Source organism: Camelus bactrianus, chromosome 12 (genome assembly GCF_048773025.1).
Source record: "Camelus bactrianus isolate YW-2024 breed Bactrian camel chromosome 12, ASM4877302v1, whole genome shotgun sequence".
NCBI lineage: Eukaryota > Metazoa > Chordata > Mammalia > Artiodactyla > Camelidae > Camelus > Camelus bactrianus.
In genome coordinates, this window is record NC_133550.1 from 23,504,338 (window position 1) to 23,522,958 (window position 18,621).

General features: G+C 37.6%; 1 protein-coding gene across 2 annotated transcripts in view; it reads right to left on the reverse strand.

The window, feature by feature from the left end:
• The window catches only part of LRRK2 (leucine rich repeat kinase 2), a 135,512-nt gene that overhangs the window by 81,623 nt on the left and 35,268 nt on the right, over window positions 1-18,621 (reverse strand). For both annotated transcript variants that reach the window (XM_074375025.1, XM_010970532.3), the window contains exons 14-19: window positions 17,487-17,599; window positions 8,668-8,812; window positions 8,403-8,542; window positions 6,249-6,377; window positions 6,004-6,174; window positions 402-660 (exon numbers count right to left, since the gene is read on the reverse strand). In XM_074375025.1, the coding sequence (XP_074231126.1) occupies window positions 402-660; window positions 6,004-6,174; window positions 6,249-6,377; window positions 8,403-8,542; window positions 8,668-8,812; window positions 17,487-17,599 (957 nt within the window). The remainder of the gene's footprint in view (window positions 1-401; window positions 661-6,003; window positions 6,175-6,248; window positions 6,378-8,402; window positions 8,543-8,667; window positions 8,813-17,486; window positions 17,600-18,621) is intronic.

Here is an 18,621-nt window from a genome sequence, read left to right on the forward strand (position 1 = left end):
AGGGGAATAAAAAATCTACATTGATTACCTGTAAGTGAAAAGGTAAGTTATTGTTATTTTCTTCCTATGATTCCTCTGTATTTTTCTATTTTTAAAATGCACATGGATTATTTTCATAATAAAAATAAAATACATGAAAAAAGAAAGGAACCTCACGGAAAGATCCCACTATCTTGCTCTATCCTCATAAAATACATATTTACTGGGTCATAAAGAACTTATATATAATGTCAGTTTCCAGCACTTCATATCCAAAAAAAAAAACAATGATATTCAAGCCTTTACAATATTTTTGGCTTAAGCGGCACCAAACTGGAATGAAAATTAACTAAAAGATTCATGACTTTTAAAAAATACTACTAAAATAAAGAACTGTACAAAATGTTCCTCTTAATACTTACTTGTTTCTTTCCTTAACTGAGATGTCTTATCTGGAAATAAAGGACCCAGCCAAGAAGGTTCAATTTTGCCCATACAAAATCCTCCAAGGCAAATGCTATTATTGGCCAGATCCAGGGCAAGCCTCCTTAAAAGTAGGCTGATGATCCGGCTGTCACCTTTCCCAATGCTGACTGTCAGAGCTCTCCGCACATCTTGTTCCCGGGACCCACTGTCCAGTAACAGTTCCACCAGTTTGGGACTGCTCGCTTTCTCACACACCTATTAAAGCAAAAAAGAAGTAAGCATATTAAACACCTGTATTTCTTCCTTTGGGGAGACGACTGGTCATTGAACCTGGTGTGATTTTTCCCTGCACCCTTAAACTCAGAATAAACCCAAAATAAGGCAAAACTCATCCCTGAAACAGATAAGGAAAAATAGAATAAGATCAGCACGACCAATAGGATAAGTCAAACAATCTGCCACGTGAGAGTCAGTTACCATGAAAAAGGCAACTAGATAAGGAGTAAGACCCATTAGGCTTGAAGTCAGAGACTTGAGTCTTTACAAATTGTACCTGTTGCTCACGCTGTCCGGACTTCTCTTTGCTGACTGGAAGACATCTGGGAAAGCGGTACCTTAAATGCTACTGCCCTGCCTTCATGCGTGACACAGAATAACTGAGTGTGAATATAAACATGAAAAAATCCGTTAACGCCACATGCGAAGGACAGTCATCATTCACTTCTGGTTTTCCAAGACAAGAACTTCAATTTCCACAAAGATATATCTAGCCTCTCAGTTTTCTACCTCCCCCTGAATGTTATGTTTTCAGAGCACGCGCTCAAGGTGGGTTAGCGTGCTCGGTGCTCCAAACACTAGAGAGACCACAGGAAGCTGACAGAAGCCTTAGCAACCTGCCACTCAGCACGCTGGCCCTACAAGTAACAGCTTCTGAGAGGCGACGGAATGTGATGTTTTTAACTAGAAGATGGAAGTGATAAATAATATAAATGTTACATGCCAGGTACTGTGCTAAATTCTGTACATACGTGTTCTCTAATCTTTATTTTAAAAAACCCTGTCATAAAAGTTAGTACCTGACTTTATAGATGAATATTTAAGAAAAAATATGTGATCTGTCCAAACCCTTAGAGCTACTCAATGAAAGACTTGGATTTGAAATCAAATCTGCTGGCTCCAAAGCTTGGGCCCTTTTCACTACCCAATATTAAGGATTAGAAAAGAAAAGGAAAGAAGACCCTAAAATTCAGGATACCAGGTCAAGGGAAGAGAAAGGTAGGGGGAGATTTCTGAAGTCTTCAGAATTAAAGTGTGTCCAAGAGGTCGGAGGGGATGGTGCTGTGGTCTGAGGGCACCGATGTAAAGCCCACCAGTCCCCAGGATCACCCACCTTCGACTCATTCTCCCTGGAACCACTACAGTTCGTTTCTGGTCTAGATATGATCAAGTCATTGCCCTATTTCAAAATCTGCAAAAACCCTTCTGCTCCAGGACATTCCTCCCAAAAACAACATGCAGTTTTTCAAACCTCATTACCTTCATTTACACTATTTCTATTGGCTCGATATCTAACTGCACTTCACTCAGCAAAAATGATGTTCATTCTTGAAGGAATAGCTTTAAAGCCTCTTGCACATGAAGTCCTTGCTATCAACCTCCCAGGCCACACACACCCCTTTCTCCCCCAGGCTCCCATCCCATTTTGTTCAACGGAGCACTTAGCACACTGAGCCAGACACGCTTATCTGTTTCGTAACTAGAATGGAAGGCATGATGCTACTGCAATTCAATTTGTACCTCTGCAGCCTAGCACAATGTCTATTTAACTAGCGAATTACTAAAATCCTTTAAGATCCCCCAGGACATTTTAAAAGAAAGAAGAAAAGAAAGAAGGGAGGAAGGGAGGCGAAGGGTTGGGAGGGAGAAGAGGAGCCAAAATACTCAATCACAAATGCCTTCTCTTGGAGCCCAGCAAACTTCTGTCTCTAAACCACGGCACCAGCTGCCTACCTTGTATTAAGGTGATGGATGTTTTATCCTCCCCCATCTCCCAGGAGACACTTAGAAACCATCTGGAAACAGGAAACCCCTTTTATATTCACTAATTATCTAGCTCTGTGATTGCCACAGAAAAGATGCTCAATACATTCCATAGCAGGATTTTCCTTGGGGGACCCAAACTATCCAAGCTGATTTCAGGCATATGGTGCCACAAAGAAAGAGCTATATAAGAAAGTGCATCAGACAAAAGAAATAAAATTATAAATGTAATTTCAACTTCATGAGAGGAAAAACAAGTACTGCTCGGAAAACAGTTTTGTATTTAATAATGAAGATAGTTCAATAAAATCAGAGGCTACGAGAAGTAGGAGGTTAAGGTATAGCTCAGTGGTAGAATGCTTGTTTGGCATGCACAAGGTCCTGGGTTCAATTCCCAGTTACCTTCATTAAATAAATAAATAAACCTAATTACCTCACCCTCAAAACAAGCAAAAAAAGGTATAGTTTACAGTCCTTTGCCATCTTCTCTCTCATTTTCCAATTTATCATTAATGTAGCCCACAATCAAAACCAAATATTTGAAACTAGCATTCAAGAATGAAGGTAAACCCCGCCCCCCACCACACACCCCACCACCACTATCATGAATCTGTTGTGTAAACAGGAGATTAAAGCAGGAGGGAGGCAGATTTTCTACTACTTGCCAGGAGAGTGTCCTCAGGCAAGTTACTTAACCTCTCTGTGCCTTATTCCTCACCTGCATAATGGGGATAATACTAGGCCTTATTCCTAAGGTTGTCGTGAAGATTTTATTGTGTAAAGAACTCAGAGTGGTGCCCAGGTGGTAATGAACACCAGAGAATGTTTGCTATTACTTTTATTCAAACTTCATAACTTGTGCTTCCCACTATGATTTGATGAGTCTTATCTCCGGGTCTCTATTTGTGCATTTTCACACCCAATATTAATCCTCCATATTCTTCTCCACCAATCATGCACATAACATCATTAAATTCTCCTCAGAAAACCTAACAAGATTAACTCTGTCCTTGCTTGGAATAGCTCTTAATTATACAGCATTGGTACATGAATGGTCTTGATTACGTTAATTTGTATCGGTAAAAAATAAGGTATGTTCAATCAATCTATCCACAGTATTTAATCAATGTTTATTATTTGTTAGATACAATTAATCGCTGACAACTGGGATAAATTCTTTACATTTAATACAGCCACAGACTGAAAAGAAAATTTGTATATATGTATGTATATGCATAACTGAATCACTTTGCTGTACACCTGAAACTAACATTGTAAATCAATTACACTTCAACAAAAAATTTTAAAAATATATATATCCATGGATATAAAGGTCTGATTTTAAGAAGAAAAGATACAAATAAGTGCATTAAGTCCAAAAGAATTTGGGAAGAAGAATAAACTAAAAAGCTTTTTGTATAGAAAGATTTGGATAAATTGAGAGAAAACCAGAAAGCACTCCTTGTGGGGAAAGGGGAGTAAGTGTACTCCAGTGCTTTTAGGTACATTGTTTCCCTAGGAAAAATCTGAAGGGGAAGTTTCTTTTCAGTTCTTTGGCATATCCAAGTTACATTAATGCAATGATCTGAAGACCACACAGAAGATATTCAATAAAATCATACTAAATTATTGAGGAAAATAATTTAATTACCTTTAATAACAGAGAAGCAACTATTTTTACTGTTGCTTGCTTAAATGAAATTTGACTAAATTTAAATAATTTGATTATGCATTTGGTTTTAATGCATAAATTAACTGTGCATGAAAATGAGTTACAGGTTCAGTTTCTCTTTATGTAGATTGCTAATTAGTACTAACTTAATCTTACAGCTGACAAATTGATTTGAATCCATAGGTGAGTGGGAAATTAAATAAAGTGAAGATTTAAAAGTAAATTATTGGAAAACATAGCACTCTGCTGGTTACTTAGTATATATTAAATCACTACATAATTGCTCTGTTGGAAATATCATTAAATATCTAGAAAATACACATGGTGCTACCTGGATGTATTATGAACTCTAAAATTTATACAACGAAGACAAACTTGAAGCAACATATAACGAACTTGAATAAATACCTATTTTAGTGCAGCCATTGTGGAAAACAGTATGGAGAGTCCTCAAAAGACTAAAAATAGACTTACCATATGACCCAGCAATCTGACTCCTGATCATATATCCAGAAGGAACCCTAATTCAAAAAGACACCTGCACCCAATGTTCATAGCAGCACTATTTACAATACCAAGACATGGAAACAACCTAAATGTGCACCCACATATGACTGGACAGAGAAGCTGTGGTGTATTTATACAATGGAATACTATTCAGCCATAAAAATGATAAAATAATGCCATTTGCAGCAACATGGATGGCCCTGAGGAATGTCACTCTAAGTGAAGTAAGCCAGAAAGAGAAAGAAAAATACCATATGACATCACTCACATGTGGAATCTAAAACAAAAAAAGATAGATGAATTCATATATAAAACAGAAACAGACTCACAAACATAGAATACAGACTTGTGGTTGCCAGAGGGGAGGCAGGTGGGAAAGGACAGACTGGGAGTTTGAGATTTGCACATACTGACTGGTATATATAAAATAGATAAACAAGTTTATACTGTATAGCACAGGGAAATATATTCAACATCTTGTAGTGGCTTACAGTGAAAAAGAAAATGAAAATGAATATATGCTTGTTCATGTATGACTGAAGAATTGTGCTGTACACCAGAAATTGACACAACATTGTAAACTGACTCTACCTCAATAAAAAAAAATTAAATAAAATTAAAAATTTTAAATACTTATTGAATTGATACTGTATATAAAGCAGTGTGTTAAATATTCTAAATGATACAAAGATGAACACGTCTGCTTTCATATAACTCACAAACATACAAGAGGTGTACATAAATTGTCATGGACTTACACAGGAAGGAAATCTTTATTGTGTATGAAGGTCAGGGGGTGTGGGGAGGGCTTTATGAGGCAAATGAATTCTGGTTCGATTTTCTGTAGGTGGAGCAAAGAAACAGGCAGATGTTTGCAGAGTGCATGAGGGGAAAGGGGCAAAGGCAGGAAGGTCAGGGCCACACAACTGCGGAGTGGCCAACAGTGACCCCAAGTGTCCAGAACACAGCCTACAAGGCCACACATAGCAGCCCTGAGGGGAGAACTTTCTAGGCAGAGAAACTGAAAACACAGAGAAAACAGCAGAAAGATGATCAAAACAAAATAAAAGGTGTGTTGTGTGGTGTATGGCTGGAGAACCATTTGCATGGAGATGCACAGTAAGAGACACACTTGAAAAGCTATTTATCAACTTAACAAGGCAGGTACAGAAGTAAAATGAAGGACTAGACGACAATCCCTAAAGGGTCCCCCCACCTCTGAAATTCTGAGAACCTGAACTCCTATGCCGGATCACAAGCAATTACACAATAAACTGGTACCTTCTGCAGTGAAGAACAATGGGGTGCAAGGGAGAGCTATACAATGGCAGAGTCCCAGAATAGAAAACAGGCAAAAGCGGGTCCTGGAATATTTTTACCTGACAAATTAAAGAGGTTGCCTCTTTTGCTCGATTGGCGTCTGCTCCCAACAGAAGCAAGCATTCAACCATGATGCTGTTATTCTGATCACACGCCCTCTGGAGCATCACGCTCTTTAATTCATCATCCAGAGCTAGTTTTGCAAAGCACTTGCAACAGAGGCTTAGAAACTAAAAAGAAGGAAAGTGAGGATTAGAGTCCGCTAAATACATGACAGTGAGCATACAGGTGAAACGCACGGTACCTGCTGATCCTTTTGTTCCAGGACACCGGAAGACATCTGATGGAATATTACTGAATCAAAGGAATGCTGCAGCAGTAGCTTGGAAAAAGACACTGACAACTCCAGTATCGTAAAGATCGCCTGAAATCCCTGAAAGGGTGACCAAGTATAATATAAGCAATGATGGACAAACAGGAATAAATAAATAAATAACATAAAAGAGAGATGGTACATGGTACTTAAAACTTGGGATGCTCACTTAGCTAAGTAGACGTATTTATTGGGTTTGCACTTTGAAGCGGCAGCCCTTGAAACAATCCAATGAAAACATCTTACTCTCATTACTAAGAAATAAGCAGATGCACAGAGAACAAAATGCTGGTTAACAACCTACCATCTAATGAAGCAGGAAAAATACCTAATCCATCAAAATCTGGTTTTTAAAGACCCCTGCGTGAAACCATACCCACAGGTTGAAAGCCAGGTATTAATCGGGACTAGAACAGTGGTGTCAGCGGTGCTACAAACCCAAATCGGTGAGTGAAATGAATTTTTTATTATGAGATTGCTATCAGGATCTCTAGATAGCCTAGCATTCTCCCCAGCTCTTTTGTGTCATCTTCTGAAATTTTAACCTCAAAGAGACAAATGTGAGCTCCTAGATTTTTTTATTCATCTTAAGTGCATTTGAGGGAAACTCCGAAGACACTCTGAGGTTTACATCCTTGAAGCAAATTATTTAGAAAGAACTGATGAGTCACACCGTTACTTTTCAGAACCACCCCCAGAGTTGTCTAGGCTCTCTATCCATGAGATGTTTTAAAGAACGAGTGAATTTTTGACTTCACTATTATTTAGTTGGATAAACTCGCCAAAGAGCAGCTTAACTTTTTAAACTTTTATTATCTTTCAATAACATATTAACAAAATCATCTAAATGTTAAAACTATTATTTTGAACCCCTAAGATGCTGAGTTTCTACAAATTTTTCCTATCATTTAATGAAAGAAGTAGTCTTAATCTATGCAGGTCTAGGGACATGCAGTCCACCCACCTCTGGAGCAGAGGTTCTTGCAAACTCAAATAAATGCAGCAGCTAAGCAGGTAATACAACTGTGTAAAAGGCACATAATTCAAATCAAAAATTTGTAACACTGAACTGGCCAAATGAAATATGTTGACAGGCCAAATGTAGCCCACTGATCACAATAGCTTACAATCTCTACTATAAAAATCCTAGAAGGTATGCCTAGATGAATTAATACTGAGTAACTGAAAGCTCCATACCTGAATAAAATTTCCTTTCCCTAGGATTACTTTCCATCAATTCTGCCTTGGTTTTCAACAGCCTAGACGGAGGTACATTACAAAAAAAGGATTTATAAAACATATTGATTTTTAATCTAAAAATGTTGTGTGTTTAGCACTTCATAATTTAAAAGTGCACATGCATTATCTCATTTACTCGTAATGTCTGTGCAAAGGTTAGCACCTGGACATTCTTATTCCTGGTCAGTGCTTCCACTGAAAATATCTGCTGAGTGTGGTTTATGAAAGTTGTAAACTCCATTACTAAAAAACTACAACCAAGGCAGAAACTCAAAGAAACTGTTCTGCTAACATTAAAAAAAAAAAAAAAAAAAAACTCTGAAACAATTCATTTCTTATTTCCTCCTGAATTATCCCTAAATCAATGCCTTGGATTCCTTATAGACAGTTAGTAATATCACATTTTAAATTTTGCTTGATGAAAAATGGTTAAAATATTGTTTCACTGCAAGAAAAAGAAATTGAGTGGCAAAATTACTAGGTAAGCAGCCCACAATGAAACACAGAGAATGACAAACTTCGGAATAATTATAGCTTTCATTTATCTAAAATCTAAGCAAATAAAGCTCAGTTAGCTAAAACTGCTTTAGCACACCGTCCGCTCTCTCAAGGAAAAGACAAATGACAAGTAAACACATTAACTTCAGAAATTTAGTAATGAAACACAAGATCTTTTGAGATTCAATCCAATTTTCTTCACCCACTGTAATTAAAACACCACAAAAATGATAAATGGTTTTCAATTAACTACAATACACCCACTAGTGCAAAGTGGGAGTTATACCAGCTTCTCAGAAAGAAAAATCTGCGCAAGATCTCAAATTCCCTCCAAGATAATGCACCTACTTTAATCTGTACTTCACCAATATCCTTAAATCGTTGTAAGCTGGAAATCAGAATTTTTGCCAAAAGATGCCCAGTCCCTGTGCATAAATTCTTCTTTGTAATCAAGCATCCTATAAGACTCAAACCCAGACACTGAATTTCTAGAAAAATAAAAGAAAAAAAAATGGAATTTATTGTTTTAAATCTCAACACTGAAGAAAAAACTTAAACATGTCCAACCAACAGCTAAAAATCTATTCTAAATCCTGAATTCAAATGGACCAACCTTGGTCATCCGGATACATCTGCAGCGTGTGGAGCACCGAATCAACAGCACCTTCCAGGGTTAACACCTCTAATGCATCAGGAAAACATGCTATAGAAGAAATTACTTTTAATCCACATTTCTGAATCCCAGGATTTCCAATGAACTGGAGCCAAAAGGACAATTAAGAATATTTGCTGTTAAAAATGAGTTCTTAATACTCACCTTAGTTAAAGCCAGTTATAAGCTGATAAAATATAAATTAGTCTAAATAAAGATAAGTATCCTTGATTCTGCCTTACAGCACTAATTACTTCTATTTATTACCAAGATTAAGAGCTAAAACTGTAATATTTATTGAGTCCCTGTTCCATGCCAGGCACTGCGCTAACTACTTTTACATGCAGTTTCTTTTTAGGGCAATCTTATTAAATCCATACTGATATGATTCCCATTAAAAGCTGAGTTCACCGAGGGTTAGAGGGGTTGAGAAACTATTCCTAAAGTCACACAGATTGTAAAACGGCTGAGAAGACACCAAATCAAGGACAACTGCTCCCACAACCTAAATTCTTAACCAGAAAAAAACGAAATCTTGCTTCTCATCATAGAAAATACTAAGTGAGAATTTCCTCTTTACTCTGTGTGTTTCATATGCCTTATCTCATTTATTCCCCCCTCAACAGCCTCAGGCAGTAGGTTCATCAAACTTTAAAGATGCGGGAACAAGGGCTCAAGTCACACAGCTAACAAGTGCCAGGCCTAGGACTTGAATATAAATGTGTCTGCCTTAAAAGCCCGGAATCTTAATCACCATCTCTTCCAAACTTTCCATCTCAGTTCCTCCAGGTGATGTGACATTGTTTACAGGTAGTCTAATAGGGCCCCTTGTGTTTCTAGGCCACCCTACTCACTGAGAAGAAAACAGGCAACAACACACTTTCCAACCAGGTGACAATCACTGTCACACTGCCCCTCTTTTGATGTCTGCGACACGTACCTTACTCTTAAGACTCTGCTTCTCCACTGTGCTCTCCACTGTGACGGGAATGCTCAACTAACAGCTTTCCGTTTTCAACATGACAGAGCTCTCTTTCTGAGGACTTTTGCTTTTACAGACACGAGTTTCACGATCTCTTTACTCTGAATCCCGGACTGACCCACCGCAAGGTCACCATACAGCTGAAATAGCCTCGAGCCAGACCTCAAGTTCTGACGTAGCCTTTTCAACCAAAACCTTCTACCTTCCGGCCTTCTCAGCTCCATACTGTCAATGAACAGATTTTCATTCACGTCCCAGTCCAGTCCCTCAATACCTCTCAAGTGTCCTGGCTCAGCATCTTGCTTTGTACAGGTTACGGGGAGAAGCATCATCTTCTTACCCTGTGTCCTTTCTCCTCCACCCCCAAACTGCTCGGCGTGGACATCATTTCAGCTGTCATCTCAACAAGACACTCATATCCCTGCCTCTTTTGGCACGTTTTCTTGCCATTATTTCCATCTTACCACCTCCCTAAGCAGTAAAAGTAGATCAGCTTTGGAACCAATTAAATTTGGGTTTAAATTCTGTCCCATCACTTAATAGTTCCACAAATCTGAGGACCACTGAACAATGAATGAAATAACATTGACTGAGAAGTGCTATTTATTCAGAAGGTATTAGAAATTCAAAGTGGTGCAAAGCGAGGCTGGAGGGCTAGCGCAGTGTCTGTCTCGGTTTCCTTGCCTCTAAAATTATCCTAATAATGCAGGGTTGTGAAGAGGGTGGAATAACTCACCATCCATGTAAAAAGCACTGAACGACGGCACTGTTCAGGCTATCCACCCGCGTCAGAAATGAAAAACTCCTAACTGGGAGAGAGTTTCCCTAAATTGGTCTTCCATTCCATTAAGCTACCACGTTTCCTTCATTTCTAAACTTATTAATAGAAAAGTCTATAGCCACTGCCTCCACGTTTTCCCCAGCCTCTTCATTTCATATAATCAGCCTTCTGTCCTAACCACTCTGAATTAAAACCATTCAAAGGAAAAAGTCCTTGAAGGACTCAATTGCTGCTTTTTCCTCCAGTGATTTCCATGACATAGTACGCCCCTCATTATCTCAAACTTTAAAACCATTCATCTACTCCTCTCTTTTACTATCGCGCCTTTCAACTCCAGACTTTGTTCCAAGAACTTCTCTTAAAACTCTTCCCACAACTAGATTTTAAGGTCAGAGAGAAACTGGCAGTTACAAGTGACCTCAAGCTGAGTGCCGGAATGTTGGCGCAGGTCTGTGTTGAGGAGTCAGCTGGACTCTGATGATGGAAGAAGACAGCGCGTGTATCCTGGGAACAGGTGGTACAGTGTGGTGTGCTAAGTTGTATTACAGTTAAGCACTGTCATCAAGTCACTGCTTCCGTTTTGCTCTAGTGTCATTCTCAGTGCTTGTAGTACACGGCTCTCAATGTTTCAACATTTATCTCCTTCATAATTAGATGGAATTTGTTCATACTCCTAACCAGACCTAAATCTTGAATTGAGATGTCCTACAACAAGGATTAGAGATCCACTTCTGTGACACTAAAAATCAACACAAGTTGGTGACTGTAATTTGGAATCAATGATCAATGCTGGCCTTTCTAGTGCAAAACAAAGAATAAAATTTCTTTTATTCAAAGCAAAAAAAAAACCTCTTCTCTTCATGGATGGAATTTCATACACTACCATGGCTTCAAGTCACCATAACAATAAGAACAACCATAAGGCTGGTGCCAAAACCTACGTAGCATCTTCAATGTGCCAGACATTCTTTTAAGCACCTGATATGTATCAACTCATTCAATCCTCACAAAACCCTTTGATTATAGATAATTACTATCCCGCTATTACTGATGAAAAAAGTGAGACACAGAAAGCTTTGAGCAGGTAACTCAGAGCACAAGCTTAAACTCTCTGAAGCTCTGAGCCCATGATTCTCTGTGCTGGACATCAGTATCTTAGACTCAGATGTTCGAAGTTAAACATTAATTATCTTCTGAAAAAAAGAAAACTCAGATTGTCTTTCTGAACTTTCTGTTTAATTAATAATACAAACATCCCTGCCTCCTAGGCAGGGCCAGCTTCAGGGGTGCACACTATGCAGTCACACAGATCTCTGGTTTAATGCTCTGCTCCCACCACCTTGAAACTTTTCATAATTTTTAGACAAGGGGTCCTGTGTTTTCATCTTGTAATGGGCCCCACAAGTTATGCAGCTGATCTTACTCCCAAGCTCAAAATGCATCCATAGGCTTATGTTTTATGCTAAAAATTAAGTCAAATTGATATTTATAAAGTACCTGCCCTTGTCTTAATGCCATCACCTCTAACAAGTTTCTACTCAGGTACTGGCACTGCTAGCTTGAGCTCCCCCAATCGTTATTTCAAGTGCAGTTGGATGAGGACAAATGACTAGCAACAGGAAATCTCTTATTTGTCCATGCAAAAACAGAATGCAGGGTATCACATTAGTACATGGGATGAAGCTCAAATAAACTATTCGATTTCTGACAGTTTCATAAATTTGAAAAAATACATACATACACACATATACGTATATGTGTGTGATATTTACAAGCCTACAACAAAATTTCTTTCATTTATCAAATGTTCTCTCTTGAAAACAGTGATTTATTGTACTGCTATTCAAATAGGGATTAGAATTAATTGACTGGCAAGTGTTGTCCACAAGAAATCTTTTAAAGTGCCCACAGAAGAACAATTAGAAACCACCTATTAGCTATGCTCCATGATTTTCCAAGTTTTTATGAAGAATACATAAATAATTAAAATAGTTTCTCTAATGAGTGAGATTGCCAGCTCAAGGGGAAAACGCCCACCCCAGGTTCCTTCCTCACTGCCAGCTAAGTTGATTGCAATTCAGAAAAAAAATTTCCAGAAAAAAAAAAGAAAAACAGATTGAATGTATAGCTAGAAAGAAGAGACCATAGTCCAGAACTAACACTGAGATAACATCCGAACAAAGTGGATTTCAAGAAAAGAATCTTTTGGGCACCCAGGTGAAAATATCAAGTCATTTAAAAATGAGAAAAGAATCAAGCTGGTCTCAGACTTCTCCACTAAAACATTCAGTACTAGGAGACTGTGAAATGCCAACAAAGTTTTCAAAGACAGAAAATAAAACCCCAATACTTTGCAACCAACCAAACTGTTTTTCCAAGAGTCCAAATATAGGAAAAAAACAACAAAATATTCAGGAAGTGAATATTTTTTTAAAAGAAATTCGGATAACTAAATGATGAATGGGAAAACTCTAATAAAGGACTTTGTAGTGAACACTGAATCCACGTGACTCTAGGAACAAGGTGAAAACAAACTCACTAAGTAGGGTTACAGAGCTGAATAGTTTAAACCCTGTCAATGTAGAACTAATTTATTTAACAAAACTTGGTGAGAAAACAGGTAGAAATAGTGGAAAACAGTATGACTACTTCGATTTTCTCATCTTTTATAGTCAGAGGTCAAAAGATACTTTTAAATCTAATAGTAGTAACATTAACTAGCATTTATTGACTGCATCCTATGTGCCAGGCATTGTACTGAGTACATGGCATCAATTATCTCATAAAATTCTTCATAAGAACCCTAAGTGGAAAGCCATTTATTATCTCCATTTTTATAGACAATGAAACCAAGACTTTAAATAACTTGTCCAGAATATGTTAATCAGTAGGTGGTAAGGCCAGATTTAAACCCAGGTATCCTGATTTCAGGGCCCAAACACTTAAGAATCAGAAAACGTTGTACAGTTAAAACTATATAAGAGTAAACTCTATATAGTCTGCTTTAATTGAGTGATACAAGGGAAGGAGAAGACACAAAGTAGGTGGAAATACACTAATTTCATCAAAAAGCATGCATAATATGCTAACATATATGAGGGGAGAAAATGAGGACGTGGGTGATACATTCAGATTCATGGAAAACTGGAGATAATTCCACAGCAACACATTAGGAATCGCACCTAGTTATTTTTAATCCCTACATAGAACTACATAATTTGGAAATAATTTAACTTATTTAATTAGGACCTATTGATAAGGACTGTATTGTCAGGACAGACTAAATCAAGCTGCAGTAACAACTTCAGAATTTCACAGGCTGGAGAGAGGAAAAGGTTCCGTTCTTGCTCATGTTTCATGTACGTTACAGGTCAGGAGGGGGCTCTGAGCACAGTCACTCCGGGACATCCACTAACGCAGCAGCCACCATCTCAGTCGCCTCAGGTCACAGTGCCTAACCAGCAATTAAATGTGTGGTCCCCAAATGACAAACGTGACCTCTACTTAACAATACCTTGGCCAAAACCAGTCACGTGATGCAATCTAACTACAAAAGGGACAGTAAATACGATCCCAGGATCACCAGAAGGCAGAGAACTGAAAAATACCTGGCAAACAACACTAATGATTACCATGCAAAAACTTAGTTCATTACCACATTTTTCTTACTGCAAATAATGCCACAATAAACATTCTTATCTTAAAAAATAACTGTGTACCTGTACAGGTATATTACAAATTTTGACAGTGGAACGGCAGTCAGAAAGCATGTCCATTTTAATTTAGAGAAATATAACCGAATTTCCTCCAGCGAGGTTCTTCCCTTTTTAGTTTACATTTCTTTAGTAATGATTATGCTTGAGAACCTCTTCATATGTTTATATACCAAATTCGTTTTTACTTTCAAATCTCATCCACATGAGATTTAATCTTTAAACGAGTAGGGTTAATATGCAGCTTCCTTTGCCTTCTCCAAACGGCCAGAGAATTAGTTGTTCCAAACACAAGTTACTGAGCAATCTCTTCCCCCCACCAGGGACTGGGAAGCAGCACACAGGAATCTGAACATCTGCATTTGAGTCTATTTCCTGAATCACCATTATCCCTGGGGACACTGATCCACCTCCTCCAGGGTCAGTGTTAACACCACTGTAATCACTCAAGCTTTATAATACATTTGATAATCCATTCGTTAGGCCATATTAATCAGCCCCTTTTTTCAAAATTCTCCTGGTTAGTCATATATATTAATATTTTAATTAATTTTTCTCAAAATTTTATACTAGCTTACCTAGTTCCAGAAAATACTATTGCTATTTTTGTTAATGGTTCATAAATATAGATCGATTTTCATGTTTTAAAAATCATTTTATCAAAACAGAATATATATATTTTTCCTGTTTTCAGCTTTCTTTGTACCCTCAGTTGAGTTTCATAGTTTTCTTTAGAGTAGTTCTGTACACTTTTATGTATTTTACTCTTACGCAACTCCTTTTTTGCTTGTTTGGTTTTTGTTTTGTTTGGTTTTGTTTTGTTTTGTTCAGGTTTACTTATTTATATATATTTAATGGAGGGAGTGGGGATTGAACCCAGGACTTCGGGCGTGCTAAGCACGCACTCTACCACTGAGCTATATACCCTCCCCGCTTCTAGGTAACCTCTTTTTGTTGCTGTTACTGTTGTTGCTTTTGCAAATGGGCTCTTTCTTTCACTATATATTATTTACAATTGAAATAAATATCTTCAGTATTTAAACTGAGTATATTTTGCGTTAAGGTTTTAGAGAGGCACACAAGTGTCCATTTAATCAGAAGACTGGTTTGACTTCAGAAATTCCCCAGATGAAGACAGCCACAGTGTTACTGCATACAAAAGCGCAGATGTGACCAAAATGCTGAGAGCCCTATTTTCTATTTTGTTCTCGAGACCACCCTGGGCAAACAGATCTCTCTGGAACAGGTGACTCAAAGGTTTCATGTGTGGAAAAGCTAAAAGAATCAAGCATAAATGGAATGTCAATATTTCAGACAGATTTAACTTCAGCCTGAGTGTTACTGGAATTTTACATATGTATATAAAATCAATCCAAATATTGATTCACTTTAATAAATACTTTTCATAGTCCTTGAAATCTTAGTTAAATCTCAAATTCTATCTTATTTGGAATTCCGCTCTCCAAGAACAGACTTGATTTAATGGTAATTCATTTCATTGTGTCTGCAGTATTTGGACCTAAAATCTCGGATGCCTTGTAACATTTATTCAGAGTGAGATATGCGATCACAGAATTTTAGAGCTAAAAAAATTACTTACATTCCTCTTTCAGAGCAATTTTTCTCAACCATGGTGAGAGATTAGGGGAATTGCACAGGGGAGAGTTTTTAAAATAAAACATTGTCCCTCTTGTTTCCGCATGACCTAAACCCCTTGCCCCCAAATGAATTCACTGTTTAGTGAGATGCTGTGTGTCATTATTCAGATGTGGCATTGGAAAAAAAAAAAAGGAAGGGATGGGAAAGTCTCAACCACTTCTGAGATTATACAGCGTAAGAAAGTAAGACCTGGGAGCAGGGTGATTTTCTTGGCATCACAGGACTGACGGCAGCAAGCACAGCCCTTCTCCCCTGACTCTGGACTCCTTCCACTCTATCAAGCCCATACTCAGTAACTTTAGGAAAGATGGGATAACCAGAACCACAGTCATCTATAAGGCTTTTCTGTGTCTCTTCTTTCTCACTCACACATACACCATAAATGAAATCAACTATTTTCCTAAACTAAAGTTCATAAAGCTAGTGCAGTTCATAATTGCTGAAAACAGAAAAACCTCATGCATTTTTTATGTTTTATGGATGGCTGTTACTCCCGCTGCCAGACTATGAGAGCAGAAGGGTACAAAGCATACTCATTTTTGTCTTCCCTGTGCCTAACTCCGTTCCTTCCATATACTTAACTTTCACCAAATATTCCTGGAATTAAATTCAACCCATTGCTATACTCAAGAATCATATTAAGGTTTGAGCACAAGGGACTCAAATATATCACAGGCAATTACATTATAAAGTTCCGTTTAAACTGAATTTTTGAAGGCGATCTCTCTCTGCAGGCTACTCTAATTAATTCATGACATTTTTCAAAGTGGACTAAATCACAAGGAGTCATTTCCATTAACTACTTTGACTACTCTCTCCCTATCAAGAAACAGTAACCCTAATCATTCTTTACATCTTCACTTGTATCTTTTTTTTTAATAGACTATTCTTTTGGAGAAGTTTCAGGTTCACAACAGAACTGAGCAGAAAATACCGAGAGATCACACATAGAAACAACCAATTCATCTTATGTTAAACTTCCAAGCCATCTTAATTCCATCAGTACCTTTTGCACTGTACAATATGAACATGAGTCTCCTCTTTCTCCCTTTTCATGCTTCATGCGTGAAATTAGTAATTTAGTAATTTATAATTAGTAAATTAATACTAATTATCTTATTTCAAATATACATAGACACGTAAATAGCTACAGACGGGAAAAGGCAATGCACACTGAGCCATTTCAGAGGTTATCTCTGAGGAGAGCAAAGAAAGCAAGCGGAGAATCAAACAAGACTTTCACGTTGTGCCCTGCGCATCTTTATGGACTGAACCTTGCAGCCTGGGACCAGAAAAGAAAGACAAGCAGCCGGGAGCACAGACAGAGAAAACAGCTGCCCGTGGCTCCTGACATCCCCCGTGAGGCTCAGCTGCACATCTGGAGTTCTCTCTCTGATGGAGCAGGCTGCAGTGGATTTATGTTACCCATAAACCAAGAGAACCTGCCTAAGCCTTCTCTTAGCTGGCATGGCACACCTCCTCACCCCCTGCACCCCTATTGCCATCTTGTGTCTCTAAACATACAACCTCCTACTACCCCAGTAAACAGAATAGGGAAAACTTCAGATAAAAAGAGCCTCCCTACTTCCCCAGATTTCATATTCTTGTTAACAGTATAAAGGCAGAAAACGTAGATGATACATACCCTGTTCACGGCTGCTAGGACCAGTTTGTGAATATCATTCCTGAAACATTGTTTTTTAACCATATTTAGCTTATGTTGATATTCACAGTCTTCCGTGGATTCTTCTGGGAAGCCTGCATCCAAAAATAAACACATAAATAAATGTTTTTCTCACAAAGATCTAGGCTGAACAGATTGTCACTTATTAGGAATGATTAACCCAATATATATACACGTACTTTTTCTAATCCATGGCTTCTTATCAAAGAAATAACAATTAGCTTTAAGAAATTTATAAACATTTCTTTTTTTTAAAACAGTTCATTACTGAATATAAAATAAATAAGAATGTGTGTGGATGTCTACTGAATATAAAGTAGCAAGAAGTTACTAGAGTGGAGGAATTTTCTGTAGCAATCTCTTTTTTGTATGAATAGGCTCTACTTATACAAGAAGCCAGAAGATTTTTATACAACCATGGACAACTTGAGAAGAGCTCAAAGTTACTTGGACTACAACATAAAAAGGTCAGACATGAAACGTAGACATAAAAGAGCAGCTGCAATAACAATGAAAAGAAAAAGATTTTAGTTTCAGCATTATAATGCTAAAGAGTGTTATTAAATGTCCTCTTGAGGTACAGGAAGTCAAGAAATACTGGCTATACAATAGAAAATGTAAGTAAAATTTTTATGAATAAACATTTCTAAAACCTAGGACTATATGAGTAATTATCAATAAACAATTTCTTATAACCTTTCACCTCAATAATTTGTATTAACACAAACTATAAATTGGCTGCATATAACTTTTCATTTTCTTAGCAAAAATTTGACTATCAACTACATGCGGGGGATTTTGCTACATGCTGAGAATACCACAATGAATAAGACAGGCATGATTTCCACCCTCCCAGAACTTTCAGTCCTCAAATTACAATTTATTCAAACAGGTTCTGACACCCACTACAGCTGTGTGACCTTGGACAAGTCGAATTCTCGGTGTCTCATTTTCAAGACCAAGACCACATTCATTTCTAAAGCGGCCCATATGACCATTAAAAGCAGTTCCGTTGAGAAATAAAAACTTCATGCCGCATGTAATGAGTCTTATTAAATGTCTTTCTTATATTAAGACCAAAGGAACATTCTCAAAA